Raw genomic sequence first — 17,809 nt, 5'->3', positions numbered from 1 at the left:
CCCCCCCCCCCCGGGGTTGGGGACTGCTGAGTTAAAGTGCCTAGAATACTACAATATACCACATCTTGAATTTGACCCATCTGTATATGATAATTGAGAGTCATGGTTTTCCAGAAATGCAGTATAAAATCCTGAATTACTTTTCAAATCATCAAAAAATATATTAAGTTATGAATAGTTTTTATTATTAAATGTTATTGGTTAATATTCTTTAGAAAATTATCACATTAGAGAATATTTTCTTTTCCTTTTTTCTAGCTTGGAGGTATTATAGCAGAAGTTAATTTGGCTGAGCATTCTACAGTTATTACATTTTCAGATTATCGTGATGGAGCAGCTCCATTCCTGTTAATAAATCACACCAAGAATGACATTGTTCAATATAAGCAAAGGTAAGAAGATTATTACAAATACAGTATCCCCTGATTTTAGCAGAGTCTAGCTGATGAGACATTGACTTTATGATAATTTCCTAAGAGTATAAACACCATTAATGGCATTATGGCCATGTAAAACAATGTCCTCATTAAAAAAAAAAAAAAAGTATACTGAAGTATGTAGGGTTAAAACTGACTTGAGATCTATAATTTACTTTTTTAAAAATTCCAACATAATTGACATATAACATATGAGTTTCAGGTGTCCAACATAATGATTCAATATTCGTATATATTGTAAAATCATCACCATTATAGTCTAGTTAATATCCATCACCAAACACAGTTAAGATTTTTTTTTCTTGTGATGAGAACTTTTAAGATTTACTCTCTTAGCAACGTTCACACATACAATAGAGTATTATTAACTATAGTCACCATGCTGTACCTCGCATCCCCATGATTTATACATTTTATAACTGGAAGTTTGTGCCTTTTGACCACCTTCACTCATTTCATCCACCCCAACCCTGCCTCTAGCAACTGCCAATCTGTTCTCTGTATCTGTGTGTTTGGTTTTTTTGGTTGTTCTCTTTTTTCTTTTTTTGATTTTTTTTAGATTCCACATATAAGTGAGATGATACAGTATCTGTCTTTCTCTGACTTGTTTCACTTAGCATAATGCCATTAAGGTCCATCCATGTTGTCTCAAATGGCAAGATTTCTTTATGGCTGAATAATATTTCATTTTATATATACCACATTTTCTATATTCACTCATTCATCAATGGACAGTTAGGTTGTTTCCATGTCTTGGTGATTATAAATAATGCTGCAGTGAACATGCATATAATTTTTGAATTAGTGTTTTCATTTCCTTTGAACAGATAATCCAGCTGCTGGATCACATGTTCTGTTTTTAGTTTTTTGAGAAACCTCCATACTATTTTCCATAGTGGCTGCACCAATTTACATTCCCACCAACAATACACAAGGGTTCCCTTTTTTTTTTTTTGTGGTATATGGGCCTCTCACTGTTGTGGCCTCTCCCGTTGCAGAGCACAGGCTCCGGACGCACAGGCTCAGCCTTGACTTTGCACTCTTCTTTATAGTACATTTCAGATATAAAGTGTCTAGAAATTTTATCTACTTCATTGTTAACAGTTGTAAAAGTAAGGGATAAGGGAGAAACTAGAATGTGATCCTGTGTAGAAATTCTGAAACTTAAAAATTACAGTTTTAATGGAAATTTATAAAATTAATATATAGATTAAAGTGTTTGTCACATTGTGTTGTTATTTTCTTGTGAGGTTAAGACTTGTACACATATATAGTTAACATTCTGAGGACTCTGGTTACTTTTTATTTTCTTTGAATTTCCTGAGATAAATTTTTTTTTTTTTTTTTTTGTGGTACGCGGGCCTCTCACTGTTGTGGCCTCTCCCGTTGCGGAGCACAGGCTCCGGACGCACAGGCTCAGCGGCCATGGCTCACGGGGCCCAGCCGCTCCGCGGCATGTGGGATCTTCCCGGACCGGGGCACGAACCCGTGTCCCCCGTGTTGGCAGGCGGACTCTCAACCGCTGCACCACCAGGGAAGCCCTCCTGAGATAAATTTGAGATGAATTTTTTCATGAGGAATATTCTGCAGTGAATTAAATAGATTAAAATTTATATGAATTAAAACATTTCTAAATATTTTTAAACCAAATTTATCTGATCAACACGGTTACATTTGATATTTTTTCATAGAAAAATAAGGAATATAGGGCTTTTGTTTCCTCTGCCTTCCCTACCCTGGGCTTTTTTGTTGTTGTTAATATGGTTTTTAATTGTTTCCTACATATAAAAATAACAACTGTCCATTATTTTTTAAAATTCTGTAGGAAAACTGTGAAAAGAAAAACATAATCCCTGGAATCCCAACACTGTCAGCATTTTGATTCAGTTATTTTTTTTACTATTGCTCTCTGTCTGTTTATATTTCTGAATCTCTTGTTTTTAACAGCTATTGTGAGCATGTAAATTTGCTTCAAAAACACAATTTTCAATGAATGCATGATATTCCATCATTTAGATGCACTATAATCAAATGTTCTTCTGTTCTTGAGAATTTATTTCCAGTTTTATAATGTTAGAACCTGTTTGTCTTTTAATAAAAATGTTGAACCCAAAAAAAAAAAATGTTGAACCCATTTGTAATTCTTATAACAACTAATTTATAATTCCTTGCCATACTTTTTGGTAATACGGATTATTTTCTTCTAAGGATGATTTGGAAAATATACATTTTGTTTCTCTTGTAGATAATTATTTTGTGTTCTTGGAGATTTTGATGCATATTTTACTTTATTTTATTTTATTTTATTTTATTTTATTTTATTTTACTGCATCAGGTCTTAGTTGCAGCGTGCAGGCTCTTTGTCGCGGCACGTGGGCTTTTCTCTAGTAGTGTCACACCGGCTCCAGAGTATGCAGGCTCAATAGTTGCGGCACACAGGCTCTCTAGTTGTGATGCACAGGCTCTAGAGTGTGTGGGCTCAGTAGTTGCGGCGTGTGGGCTTAGATGCCCCGCAGCATGTGGGATCCTAGTTGCCCGACCAGGGATCGAACCCATGTCCCCTGCAGTGGAAGGCAGATTCTTAACCACTGGACCACCAGGGAAGTCCCGATTTTGATGCATTTTAAATTTTGAGAGTGAAACAGTTATCTGCTAATTCATCCATGAAAAATTTGGAGTAGTTGACATCTTCTTTAATTTCTCTTTCCAAATTCTCAGTTTCTTATCAATATAATTTGGGATTTTTGACCCAGATGAATATAAAATGGTTAGTTTTTCAAAAATATGTTCTTGAAGGTATTTGCATTGATTCATAGCATATTAACAACAAGTTAATTTATTTAACTGGTTTAGTTGTTTAATATTTCTACATCCTAGTTCTTAAAATTTTATTTTTAGTCATCTCTGGCTTGGTTGGAAAAAGTAAGGGTTTGTGGATAATAGGTTATGCTATTGCTTATTTGAAAATGTCTTTCTCTTGCAAATTAACAACTTGACAGAAAATTTTAAGTCATAACTTCTTGCCTCAAAATTGTGTGGCCACTGCTCCATTGTTTTCTGGCATTCAGTATTACAGAAAAGTGTAAGAACAGTCTTACTTTTATTTCTTCATGGGTAACTGTGATTGTCCTAGATGTTTATAGGCAGGTTTTCCTCTATTTTCTTAAAATTTGAACATTTTACAAAGCTCTATCTAGGATGATATTCTGTTTCCATTAATTTAGTCTGATACCCAATGAAGTCTAATCTGCAGAGTCAGCTTCTTCAGCTCAGAAAAGTTATATTTTATTATTTCTTTGGTTTGTAGCTTCTCCATTTTCTTTTGGGGAATCGTTTTATGAGTTGACTGAGTTTCTTAGATTTGTATCCCATGTCTTATGGTTTTTAGAAATAATTGAGCTGTATTGTCTTTGCCACAGTAAAAACAATACTTTGGAAAGGGTTACCAATTAAATTCTCTTAGATTTGGTATTGATAAGATAAAGTAAGTGGAATAATTTTCTTTTATAATTAATTTGTATTAAAACAAAAGTTCGCAAAGTAGTTTCAGCAACCTGGAGATATTTATTTCCTAAATAGGACAAATATTTCCCTTGAAATATTCTCATTATTTTCTCAGAAAACCACTTTTTTATTGTATAAGGAAAATTTTCAGTCTACTCTTTTTTTTTTTTTTTTTTTTGCGGTATGCGGGCCTCTCACTGTTGTGGCATCTCCCGCCATGGAGCACAGGCTCCAGACGCGTAGGCCCAGCGGCCATGGCTCACGGGCCCAGCCACTCCGCGGCATGTGGGATACTCCCGGACCGGGGCACAAACCCATGTCCCCTGCATCGGCAGGCGGACTCTCAACCACTGCGCCACCAAGGAAGCCTGAGGAAAATTTTCAGGCTACTCTTAATCAGAACTATCACAAATCTCAATTAACGGACTCAGAATTAATGAAGTATTATTTTGGATTCTTTAAATAATTGTATACTTGCACTTACTTTAATGCATATTTTTTTTACTATTTATGTCAGTTCCCTCTGTGAAATAGAAGATTCCCTCCCTCCTGGAAAAGCAATTCTTTACACGTGGGCTGATCCAGTGGGCTCTAGAAAGCTGAAGTGGAGATGTGGAGAAAGCCACGGTGAAGTAACACAAAAGGATGTATGTACTGGATTGATTTATTATGGTGTTCTCAGAAGTCTTTTATTTATTCATTTTTTAAGTTACTCTCTTTCAGCCTTACTAGTTTTGAGGACTCTTTTGTGTTTCCACTTCTTAAAAACTGCGAAAGATTTTTAAAACAGTATTCAAACTTTAACTTAACCAGAAATGTTTAAAACTGGAAACAGTCTTATTTTGTCTGCCTTTTTATTTGCTTCTATTATGTTATAAAGGGTAAACTTAGGTATTTTCAGCATTCAATTTATAAACCAATATAAATACATTCTTTGCATTGAAAGTCATCCCAAGTCAATTTAACTTCTGTGAAGGATATTTAGGGATCTATTAATGAAAGAATTTATCTCTGGATGGCAAACTGTTGTTTTTTATAATAATAAAGTTAGGTATAAACATTCTGCAGTAACATATTAAATGACTTTCAGTAATTGTTTTGTTAAAGTTTTATTGGTCTTTCAAATTTTATCTTAATTTGTTCCCTATTCCAGTGTCTTTTTTCTTGCCACTAGTTATTATTTCTCTTATCAAATGAGTATTGAACTTTTATTAATTTTTATGACTTTTTGTAATCTTTTGAGATGATTATATGTTATCTGGGCTTTGTCTTATTTGGTTGGTTTTTTAATATTAGACCAACCTTGTATTTTTGGAATTGACTTGCTAATGCTTTGTTTAAGACTTTTGCTTGTATTCATGAGAGAAGTTGGGCTGTAACTTTCCTGCCTTGTAATGTCCTAACCAGATTTTGATGTTAAGGTCATTCTAATACATGCTGGGAAATATCTATGATTTTCCTGTTTTCTGGAAGAGCTTATGTAAGATTGGTATGATTTCTAGAATGTTTGGAATATTTGATAGAATTCACCAGTGAAGCCAAGCCATCTTAACCTGCAGTAGTCTTTGTAGGAGGGTTTTAAATTATGAATGCTATTTTATTATTAAATATAGGGCAGTTCAGCTTTCTATTTCTACTTGTGTCATTTTGGTAAGAGGTTTTCTAAGAATGCTTTTATTTCATCTCTTTTCTAATATATTGATATAAATGTTTTCATAATATCCACCTTTTTATCTTTTAATATTTATGGGGATGATTCTCCTTTTCATTCCTAGCATAGACTATTTGTCCCTTCATTCCTTTTTTCCTGATAAGTTTTGCTGAGATTTTATTAGTTTAATTAGTTTCAGTTTAGTTTTGTCTGTCAGAAAACCATCAATTTGCTCTTTTGATGATCTCTTTTATACATTTGTTATCATTTTCACCTGTTTCTGCTCTAATCTATATTCTTTCACCTTTCTTCTGTTTTAATTTGATAAGTTTTTTCTAAACTCTTGAAATAGATATTGTATTAGTCTGCTCAGGGTGCCATAACAAAATACCTTAGACTGGATGACTTAAACAATGGAAATTTATTTCTAATGGTTCTGGAGGCTAGAAGCTTGAGATCAGAGTGCCAGCATGGTCAGGTTCTGGTGAATCTGGTGAGGCCTCTTCGTGGCTTGCAGATGACTGCCTTCTTGCTGTGTCCTCACATGGCAAAGAGAGAGTGAGCGAGCCCTCTGGCATCTCTTATAAGGAAACTAATACTGTTGGATCAGAACCCTATTTACACCTTCCCCCTCCCCCAGGATGTCATTTAACCTTAATAACCTCCATAAAGGCCCTATGTCCTAACACAGTCACATTGGAAGTTGAGACGTTAGCATGTGAATTGGGGGAGGGGGCAAATGAGTTCATAGCAGATACCTAGATCATTGCTTTTTAGACTTTCTTCACTTCTTATTTCAAATCACTTAAAGTCACGAACTTCCTACCAAAAACAGTATTAATTTTATCTCACAAATTTTCCTGTGTTTTATGTTACTTATTTTTTAGTTAAAAATATTTTCTAAATTTCATTGTGACTTATTTTTATATTTTGGCTTCATGGTTACTTAGGTTATCACTTTTCAGAAGTATTTTCTAGTTTTGTTTGTTTATTTCTAACTTAATCCCACTGTGACTAGAGAACATACTCTGATTCAATTTTTTGGAATTTATTGAAATTGACTTTGTAGGCCAGCATGTGGTCAATTTTTGTAAATATTTTATGTGTATTTGAAAAAATATGTATTCTGTAGTTGTTGGTTACAGTATTCTATGTGTTACCAGGTCCAAGCTCGCTCTGCTCGCCACACGACAGGCCAGTAAATTGAGGTGTTTATAAATTTATTTATTTATTTATTTATTTATTTATTTATAAATTTATTTATTTATTTATTTATTATTTATTTATTTATTTATAAATTTATTTATTTATGGCTGTGTTGGCTCTTCGTTTCTGTGCAGGGGCTTTCTCTAGTTGCGGTGAGCGGGGGCCACTCTTCATTGCGGTGCGCGGGCCTCTCACTGTCGCGGCCTCTCTTGTTGCGGAGCACAGGCTCCAGACGCTCAGGCTCAGTAGCTGTGGCTCACGGGCTTAGTTGCTCCGCGGCATGTGGGATCTTCCCAGACCAGGGCTCGAACCTGTGTCCCCTGCATTGGCAGGCAGATTCTCAACCACTGCACCACCAGGGAAGCCCTGGGAAGTGATTAGGCAAGGAATAACGACTTTATTCAGAAAGCCAGCAGACTGAGAAGATGGCGGACTAGTGGCCCAAAAAACCGTCTTGTTGGGATCTGGATGCCAGTTTCTTTTATAGAACAGAGAGGGGGAGGAGGTTAGGAACTAAAGTAAAAAGCCCATTTATCTTGCAGAACATCTCCTCACAGTGGCCTTCATTGGGGAGGGAATGTGTTAGTTTCTTCTTTTCTGCAGCCAGTCACAGGTGGGCAGGGTCAGATTGTCTCCCTGTGAGCTGAACAGAGGTACTTTAGTTTAAGGTTCAGGCAGAGAGGCAGGGTTCCCTGAGGCAGGCCATTATGTATGATTATAATAACAAAAGCAACAAAAAGCAAAGGTTAAAGTCAAAGAAAGAGATCCAACATGGAGTCAAAATCGGCTGTTCCCTGTTACATATATATGTTGATTTATTCAAGTTTTGTTGAATTGTTTAAATCTATCTCATTAAATTTTTTGTTTGCTTGTTCTGTTACTTGGAGAGTGGTGGTTAAAATCGTGGATTTACACATTCCTTTTTTGGTTTTGTTAATTTGGGCTCTTATATTTTGAAACTATGTGATTAGGTAGATACAAATTAAGAATTGTTATGTCTTTTTGTTAAATTGATTCTTTTATCAGTATGTAATATTACAGTGCCCACCGCAGTATCTTTTTAGGCTTAAACATTCAGACTTACAAAACTATCATAGGCCACAGTTTACAGCTGCCTGCTTGGGTGGATACAGGCCAGGAAACATAGCATACCAGCAGGGAGCATCAGACAAGTTTAGGAGGTATTCTCTTTGGTCACTTCAAACAACAGCTTTGATGTGAGGGAAAACAAAGCTCACTGGGTGTGTTATGAGCCCCCTTGACCTAGAAGCCCTACCCCACAGTAGCAGATATCTCTTATAACAACCCATGAGCATAGCTTGTAGGTTTTCTGCAAGGGACACAAAAAGATCATCACATTAACAGAAGCCTAAAGCTTTAGCTTCCTACTATATTACAGCATTCATTCTTGACTTATTAAAACCTGCTGTAAATTAGTACTTGTACCACTTTCCCAGTAATGTGAGGACTTTAGAACTCTTTAACTCCATTTACTCCTTCTGTCTTATGTAATATTGTCGTGTGATTTATTTCTAAATAGGTTAACTCCCATAAGAAGTATTATTACTGCTTTCTACAATTAGTATTCCATTTAAATTAACCCACATATTTCTCCTTTTGCCACTTCTCATTTCTGCCTGCATCTCCATACTTCTGTTTGCGTTCATTTTTCTTCTCTTTACTATTTTTTTAGTGTGAGTTGTTGACTAAAAAATTATTTATAACCTAAAAGTTGAGAGTTATGTTTTATTGGGTGGGAGCTTTTAGGACTTCAAACCCGGGAGGCAGCATCTCGAGTAACCCTGAGAGAACAGCTCCGAGGAGGCAATAGGGGAAGCCAGGTTATATAGAAGTTTTACAACAAAGGGCAGGTAGTCAGGAACATCAAAAGATTATTGTTAATTAAAGAAAACCAGATATCCCAAGTTAAGGAATTTAGCACTTTTCTGTGTATAGGAAGATGCAAGAGTCTGGGCTCACTGAAATCATTCCTTTAATATGCACCTCAGCTATCTCGGGCCAGTATCCTGTGTTTTCACATCCTGAGTTTCCTCAGGGCTCACCGTGGGGAGTGGCTGCAGTCCGATGGCTGCTAGATGGCAGGTATTCTTTGTGAGTTTCCTCAGGGCTCGCCTGCTCACCATAGGCTGTAGCTGCAATAGCTGATGACTGTAACATCCTTGTTTACTGATATGGCAGCCAGCATTCCATTTATCAGAGTCTGCAGCTGATGAGTTTTCTATCAGTTTCATTCTGGACATGTCTTTATTTTGCCCTGTTTTTAGTGGAGTATTTCTGCTGGATATCAAATTTCAGGGTTGGCACCTCTTTTTTTCTCTTTATCTTTGGAATTCACTATTACATAAGTGTTAGACTTTTCATCATGTCTGACGACTTTTATGTGTTGTTCTGTATTGTTTCATCTTTTTCTCTCCTTCCTTCAGTACGGATATTTTCTTCTGACCTATTTTTCACTATACTTCTCTCGCTGTATCTAATCTGCTCTTAAAATCATCCATGGAGTTCTTAATTTTAGTTATTGAAATGATGAGTTCTAAGACTTCTATTGTAGAAGTTTTTGTTCCAAAATTCTGTCTTGTTACATAATTTCTTGAATGTTTTGATCATAACTACTTAGAAGCCTATCTGACAATTTCAATATCTAGATTTCATATGGATATTTTTATATTTTCTTTTTTTCTTGTTTTTCACTCAAATCCATACTTTATGCATGTTTATTTTTGCCTGTGTGCCGGACATAGTATATGAAAAATTTTAAAGGTAATTCAAGGCTCCATATGATGTTCCCTTTCTCTTAAAAACATGTGATTTTACCTTTGTAAGGTAGCTAGTCTAGGGGGAGAGTACCTTAATGGGGACTGAAATTATTTGAACCTGGTCTTCAGTCCTTGTGAGGACTTGTGTATTTCCAGTTTACCCTGGCACCTAAAGTATCGCCCTTTGGGGACTCAACTAAAAGCCTAAGCTGTTGACCATTCTTTTTGGTATGCCCTGCACTCCAGTTTTGGTCCTTCCAAACATGAGACTCCCAATTTTAATGTTTTTCTTAAGCTCTCAGTGTTTGCTTCTACTTTTAGAACTGGCACTTGTGAACTCTGAATACAAAGTTCACTTTTATTGGCTTTCTTTCTCTCTCAGATCTTGGCCCCATTCTCACTACCTTGGTAACTTTTCTGTCTTTTCAAACACATATTTTTCCTTTTTAGATTTTGTCCAGCTTTTGCTGTTAGGAAGAGTGTTGGTCCAGGACCACCTAGTCATCAGTTGCCAGAGCAGAAACCCCGGGTATCTTTTTAAAATTAAGCTTGTTAGCGTAGGGGAGTGTAATGGCATTTTGTGTGTTGATTTTTTTATCCAGAAAATTCACTGAATTCTCTTATTAATATTGATTATTTGTTTTTTATTTTTCCATATGGACAATCATGACACTTAGAAATAATGAGAGTTTTGTTTTCTCCTTTTCAGTCCTTTCATCTTTAATTTCTTTTTGCCTTACTGGACTGGCTAGCATCTCTATATACTGTTCAATAAAACTGATATTAACACATGTCTTTGCCTTATTTCTGGTCTCAAGTTATATAACTTCAATATTTACCTTTAAGTGGGATCTTTGCCAAAGTCTGGTGTGTGTGTTTGTTTGGGGGGTTTGATAAGAGGTTAAACAACTTCTCATCTAGTCTTTGTTTGCCAAAAATTTTTATTATGCCTGGATATTGAATTTTGTAAAATGTTTTCTCCCACATAAGTACTATTTTATTTACATAACATTCCTTTCTTGCTTCAGACACTCACCTTGGATCACTTTCCTTTTGCCAGTGTTTAATTCCTCCTATAGAATTTCCTTGAGTGAGTCTCTGTTGATGATGATATTTAGTAGTTTTCATTTGTCTTTAGGCATCTTTGTTTCCTATACTTTTCTTCACCGAAGGATATTTTTGCTGAGTAAGGAACTCTGGGTTCTGAATTGTTTTCTCTTAGCATATTGATGGTATTTTTTCATTGTCCTTTCAGTGTTGCTCTTGTGGAATCCAGTGTTCTTTGAATGTATTTGAGAGGGCTGCCCATAATGGGCCTAACTTTATTTTTTAAATTCATGATTATTAGATTTATTCAGGAAAAAAGACTTCATTTTAATATAAAAATAATCAAATATTTGACCTGTTGATTAGTACTTTTGCATATTTATAGCATAATATTTATATCAAAATGATAGATCGTTTATAAAGGTAAATCTGTAATCCAGTGTAAATATTAGAAAAACTTCAGAATTATTTGGAAATTAGTTTATTTATATCTTAATGTAGTTTTAGTACTATGTATTTTATTTTAGAAAGTGTTATAAGTAACATGACTGTGGTAACAACTCATTTTTAATTTTAGTGGATTATAACGTGAATGTGTACTATATATTATAATTTCCTGTTAATCAGAGTGTTCACTTAACTAGAAATTCATTGCTGACAGTTAATTATTAGAAGTTAATTATTGAAACTGAAGACCCTGATATCAGCACAATACTTATATATAAAGGCTTCCTGCAGAATTAACCCTGTAGTAAGTATTTGTGCTTTGTAGAGCATGCAACTGAGGTGTCAGATATTCTTTATCTTATTTAGATCAGCTCTACAAGGAAATATGAATTTCTGACTGAACAACTTTTAATGCATAACACATTGATTAGTCTTATAATAAATCAGAGAAAATAAAATTTTGTGTTATTGATTAGCCTAGAAAGGAAGACTATTTAATTAGATTTTACTATGGTATTAAAAGAACAGTTGACCTGTCTTCCTGACTTCATAATGATGATGGCAGAAGCTGTCATCAACTGATTTTAATTATGTAAATTTCCAAATGTTATACAATTACAAATTTATTTTGTTCAACCCTGGGAACGAAGTGCCATTACTATTCTCATTTTTCAAATGTGGAATCTAGATTTCATGTTGGATGTGACCAAACTCTAATTATTTAATTTTTTTGATGATTTTGTTTCAGGATATGATGACACCTATAAATCTGGAGGAAAAGACCATTTATTTAGTTTCATTCTTTGAAGGCTTACAACGCATTATTTTATTCACTGAAGATCCAAGGGTATTTAAAGTGACATATGAAAGTGAGAAAGCAGAGTTAGCAGAGCAAGAAATTGTGTTGGCATTACAAGATGTTGGAATTTCTCTTGTCAACAATTATACAAAGCAAGAAGTAGCCTATATTGGCATTACAAGGTTAGATGCGTTAAAATTTGGATACATTTAAGTGCTCAGTTCTTAATCATTAAGAGTGGTGATCGTAAAATCTAAAATGAGTTAGTTTAAATTTTCTGTTTTGACTATTCATTGATACTAATCTGAGGTAATGCTAATTTAAAAGTGCTTTGATGCTTTTTTTTTTTGCCTTTTGAGATAAAGACATACCAAAAATCAAATTTATCTCATCATGTTGTTGATTTTCCCAGCTCTCTAAAAATTAGATTTATTCAACTTATCAAAGGTATATTTTCTTTCTTTAATATGTCATAAGGAAATGTTTAACTGTTCATTACCGCCTACCACAGTGCAGGGTACACCACAAATCTAATCTTTTTCTATGAGTTTGTTTGTTTGTTTTTGAAGTACATTTGATCTGCAACACTGTGTTAGTTCCTGGTACATAACATAGTGATTCAGTATTTCTGTTCATTACAGTGATCACAATAAGTCTAGTTACCATGTGTCACCATACGAAGATATTATATTATTATTAACTATATTCCCCACACTGTACATTTCACTTTCTAATCACTTTCTACCTTGACCTTGGCATTTTAAGATCTAATAAGATAATACTGTATTTACCATTTCCCACATAAGTCATCACCAGTAAAACTCTTTCTTTCCCTTTTGCACTTAATATTCCTGTTTATAAACACTTAAAATTAATTTATGTATATTACTGCCAAATTTGAGAGCGTTTCTATATTGCAGTCTGTATAACAAGGATAATGTAGTTTTAATCCTTTACTTGAGTTAAACTCTCAAATAAATATATAAATTAAAGGTATATGATACAGATTTGACTTTGTTTTTCTATGTAAATTCATCTAGAAATGCCCCTGACTTCTCCTTGAATGCTATCCATGCCATTTAAAAAGTCATATTAAAGGGAATTCCCTGGCAGTCCAGTGGTTAGGACTCTGTACTTCCTCTGCAGGGGGCACGGGTTCAATCCCTGGTCAGGGAACTAAGATCCTGCATGCCACTCGGCGTGGCCAAATGAATAAATAAATAAAAAGGCATGTTAAAACTATTTTCTTAGAAATTTTTTTTGTTCTCAAAAATATGTTTATTACTGAAATTAAAATGTCTAATAGATAACAGATTTTAAGCCTGTGAAACCTGATACGTGCTATCTCCTATGCTAAATGATGTGAATGCAAAGGGGATTAATACATGGTTTCTACCTTTCTGTTTATTAAGTGAACATAAATTTTAGAAGGAATAAACAAATAGCATAAATAAAATTAGATAACTTACATACTTCAGTAAGCAAAACAAGTGAAGTAATTTTAGAATGTGGAAAGATTTTTAAATTCTGCATTTAAGTCTTATAGCAATTTTTTAGTAAATTAGATTTGTTCCATTCACTCTCTCCTAGATTACTGTTTCACACTTTATCTCTTTTTAAACCTCCATTCTCTCTCAGCTCACTGCCTTGCATCTTACTTCACCAAGTAAACTGACACAATCAAAAGGGAACGTCCAAAGACCCACTCCCAATATCTCAGCTTCCTATGCACCAATATTTTTTACCTACATATTGCAGTGGCACATTTCCTAGTTATCATAGATACATTGTATGTGCTCCTATTTAAACATACGTTTCTACTTTTGCACTATATTTCATTCACTCTTGCCTCTTGAGACATTGATCCAGCAATTCTCTTCTTTTTTTCTCCTACCTCAATAATTTTTGGCTCTCTATTGAATTGTTCCAACCAGTGTAATTTCTTTCAACTAAAAAAAAATTCTCTTGGACCCACTTTTCCTGCTACCTACTGCACATTTCTTTGCTTTACGTTATAGCCAAACCCCTTAGAAATGTTAATCTATAACAGAAGATATATTCACTATCTCCAATTCTTTTTTTACGCATTTTTCTTTTAACTATTCCAAACAGGTTTTTGCTTTCAGTATACCATGAAACTGGTCTTGGTAAGATCACCAGAGACCTAAGTATTGCCAGGTCCAGTGTACAATTACCAGTCTTTGTATTGATTATGTTTATAACATTTAACACAGATCCCTTCTTGATACAGTGTCCTTGATGTTACATCCAGGATATCTCACCACCTTGGTTTTTCTTTCTGTTCCAACATTTCTTATTCTTACTTGTTGCTTGCTTGTCTTTTTCTCAACTGCTTAATATTGGGTACCTTGAGGCTCTCAGACCTTAGTCCTCTTCTCTGTTTCAGTTTTGATTTCAAATACCATATATATGCCCAAAACTTCTAAAAATATATCTTCAGCCAGACTTTTGTCCTGAACTCCAGACTTATCTATCCAACGACTTACATAAAATCTTTACTCAGGTATCTGAGAGACTTCTTAAGCTTTGTAGTATGTAAAACCAAACTCCTGATCTCCTTCTACCAAAACCTGCTTTCCCACTGGAGTTAATGACAACTACGTTCTTCCAGCTGCTCAGGCCAAAAACTTTGGAATCATCTTTGATTCCTCTCTTTATCTTACACCCCACGTCTAATCCATCTAAAAGTAGTGTTTTGGATCTAGCTTCAAAACACACGTAGAATCTGACCACTTTGTACTGCCTCACTCTTAGACCACCGCAGGAAGAGCCATCACCGTTTTTCTCCTGGCTTACTACATTACATTCCTAACAAGTTTTCCTGTTCTAGTCTTCATCACTTTTTTTTCTTTCTTCCCACTCCAACACATAGTACATTCTTAAACCTTAAGTCAGACTATGTGGCTGATTATCTTCTCATAATCTTTCAGTGGGTCCTCATCTCAGAATAAAACTCGGAGTCTTTACAGTATCCTCAAGGCTTTACATTATTTTACCTCTCATTATCTGTCTTACTTCATCTTCTACTCTTAATGTGTTCCAGGCTTGCCAGCCTCCTTGCTCTTCTACCTGGACGACTACAGGCATGCTCTGCTTGGAGTCTTTGCTCTAGCTTGTCTCTCTACCTGAAATGTTGTTCTTCTCTTCTGTGCTGGATAACTCCCTCATCTTCTTTAAGACTGTTGAAATCTCGCCTTCTTAATGACACCTCTGGTGGCCACTCTTTTCTGATGCTGCAACCCCTGCCACTTTGCATATCCCCGTACTCCACATCCAGTTTACCCCGTCTACTTTTTCTTCTTTCAAAAGCATTTTCACCTCCTAATATATTAAAAGATGCTAATTTACTATTTATTGTCTATCACTCCTCAGGTAAAAGAAAGCTCCAAAATGGCAGAAATGTTCACTGATAATCTCCCTGCCACCTAGAATAGTGCCTAAATAGGAGTTTAATAAGTACTGGTTGAATGAATTCATGTTTTTAAACTTGTAATGTGCTTGCTTACAACTAGGGATATTGCAAAAATTTACTGAAGGTTTTTCAGTAATGGTAATTCATGTAATAAACCAGATAAAATGAAAATGTTTATAAATTAGTACCATGATTTTTGCTTTCATATATAAGTTCTGATGTGGTTTGGGAGACAAAACCCAAGAAGAAGGCAAGATGGAAGCCAATGAGTGTAAAGCACACTGAGAAGTTAGAGAAAGAATTTAAGGAATATACTGAATCTTCACCATCAGAAGATAAGGTTATTGAGTTGGACACTAACATTCCGGTAATATTTTTAAGTACTGATATGAAGTTTTAATTTTTATCTGTTGTAATTAGATGAATCACAAGTTAGTTTTTAAGGAGAGACTAGTTTGCTTACAAAACAATGAATCCTATTATACATACTTTATATAGAATATTTTAAAGGGATAGTTCTCTGTATCAAGATTCAGACTTTATTAAGCCGCTAATGATCTACTCCTTGGTTAACAAGAAGGCAATAAGTTGCTTTATTTTATTTTTAAAACTGTTTTTTCTTTTATCGCTTTATTTTTTTGATAAATTTTAGTAAAGTTATATAAAAAGTGATAAAACCAAGTTATAAGGATTATGTGAATATTTCTGTGAATTGTATGGATATGGAGTATAAAGATCTCAGTCAAAATCTCATCAAATATTTAGCCTACTATTTAATATTATGTTTAAAGTTTTTTGATACAGATTTCTAATTTTAATCAATTAATAAATAAAGAGAAATTCCATGTGTTTGTGTGTGTGTGTGGGCATATTTTTCAGGTTCGCTTCACACCTAGTGGTACTAACATGAAAATTCTGCAGCCACATGTAATAGCTATAAGAAGAAATTACCTTCCAGCGTTAAAAGTAGAATATAGCACATCTGCACATCAATCATCATTTAGAATTCAAATTTACAGAATACAGGTGAGTTTGAAAAGACAGTCAAATTATATTCTAAAGGAATATGGCAATAAATGTATTCGCATAGTCTGTTTTGTCTAGTACTTAAGTTTCATTGTTGGACTAGAGTTTTTGATTCCTTGTACTTCTTAAATTTTGTTATTCCAGTCAGGTTCTATAATTAACATATTAATATACTGACCTGTTGTTTGTTTTCTTAGATCCAAAACCAGATACACGGTGCTATATTTCCATTTGTATTTTACCCCATTAAACCTCCTAAGTCGGTCACCATGGATTCAGGTTTGTTTGTATTTTTACATTGCCATAAAAATGGTTGTATTAGCTATTTGGTTTCTTTTACTTTAAAAATATGAAGTGAAACCATTCTCAAGTTTAGTGTCTATAGGATCACTGGAAAATTAAACAGCTTGAAAAAAAACCAGGAAGTACTCAACTAACTTCAATAAAACTGAGTGAATACTGAAGAAAAGATTATTTAGAAATATATATATAATGTTTAGAGACATTAATTTAAAAAAAAATTACTAATTTGTAAACCCCTAATTTAGAAGCCACTAGAACCTTTGAATAAAAAGATAAGACCCTGAATCTGTTTTCACAAAGACTTCCTAATGATTCTAATGCATACTTCTGGTTTAAAATCACTAATTTAAAGGATCAGTTAACCTTAGAGTGAATACAGATAATTAAAAAAACAATCCTGGAGTCTGAAATTAAGGTTGTGATAGATCTTACAGATATCAGTAATTTTAATTGATACTCATGATTTAGTAAATAATTTAGTTGTCCACTGTGATGTGTATTAAATTGCAAGAAAATGCTTATCTTTTGTTTAAAGCATCATTAATCATATTTATTAATCTTTACAGCACCAAAGCCCTTTACAGATGTCTGTATTGTCATGAGATCTGCAGGACATTCGCAGATATCACGTATTAAGTAAGCATCTTAGTACATTTATTGTGTGTGCATTTAATGTTTTAATTTAAATATGAGTTAATTGTACTCTTAAATAAATAAATTTCAGATGAGTCAAAGATTTAAGTGTAAAATATTAAATTATAAAGGTCATAGGAAAAATCAATTATTTCATAATCTTGGAGAGTCAGAAAGCTCCAAATGAATTATACCTAGGTATTAACAATAGTCATTTCTGAATTGTGTGTATTTTGTTATTTTCTTTTTTATTTGTTTTCTCTATTAAGTTTTCTATAATTACTGCATACTGTTTTAGAAACAAGAAAATAATATTTTCAATTCAGTCACCACCCAGTTCAAAAAATAGAACACTGACAGAAACATCCATCTGTGTATCACTACCATACTTCTTGTTTCCTCCACCCTATCACCAAGATAAATACTATTTTTATTCCCTTTTTAAAATACTGTTTTATTGTTTATGTGTACCTAAACATTATGCTTCTTACTTTGCCAAAATTTTTCCTAATTAAAGAAAAATTCTTTAACTAAATATATTCCTGG

General features: G+C 34.0%; 1 protein-coding gene across 3 annotated transcripts in view; it reads left to right on the top strand.

Moving 5' to 3' along the window:
* The window catches only part of VPS13A (vacuolar protein sorting 13 homolog A), a 231,700-nt gene that overhangs the window by 174,308 nt on the left and 39,583 nt on the right, over positions 1-17,809 (top strand). For all 3 annotated transcript variants that reach the window (XM_024738949.1, XM_024738950.1, XM_024738951.1), the window contains exons 52-58: positions 259-392; positions 4,459-4,588; positions 11,818-12,050; positions 15,515-15,668; positions 16,181-16,327; positions 16,525-16,606; positions 17,197-17,266. In XM_024738949.1, the coding sequence (XP_024594717.1) occupies positions 259-392; positions 4,459-4,588; positions 11,818-12,050; positions 15,515-15,668; positions 16,181-16,327; positions 16,525-16,606; positions 17,197-17,266 (950 nt within the window). The remainder of the gene's footprint in view (positions 1-258; positions 393-4,458; positions 4,589-11,817; positions 12,051-15,514; positions 15,669-16,180; positions 16,328-16,524; positions 16,607-17,196; positions 17,267-17,809) is intronic.

The sequence above is a fragment of the Neophocaena asiaeorientalis genome, unplaced genomic scaffold (assembly GCF_003031525.2).
Source record: "Neophocaena asiaeorientalis asiaeorientalis breed wild unplaced genomic scaffold, Neophocaena_asiaeorientalis_V1.1 scaffold249, whole genome shotgun sequence".
NCBI classification, from domain to species: domain Eukaryota; kingdom Metazoa; phylum Chordata; class Mammalia; order Artiodactyla; family Phocoenidae; genus Neophocaena; species Neophocaena asiaeorientalis.
This window is presented reverse-complemented; position numbering and strand designations above follow the sequence as displayed.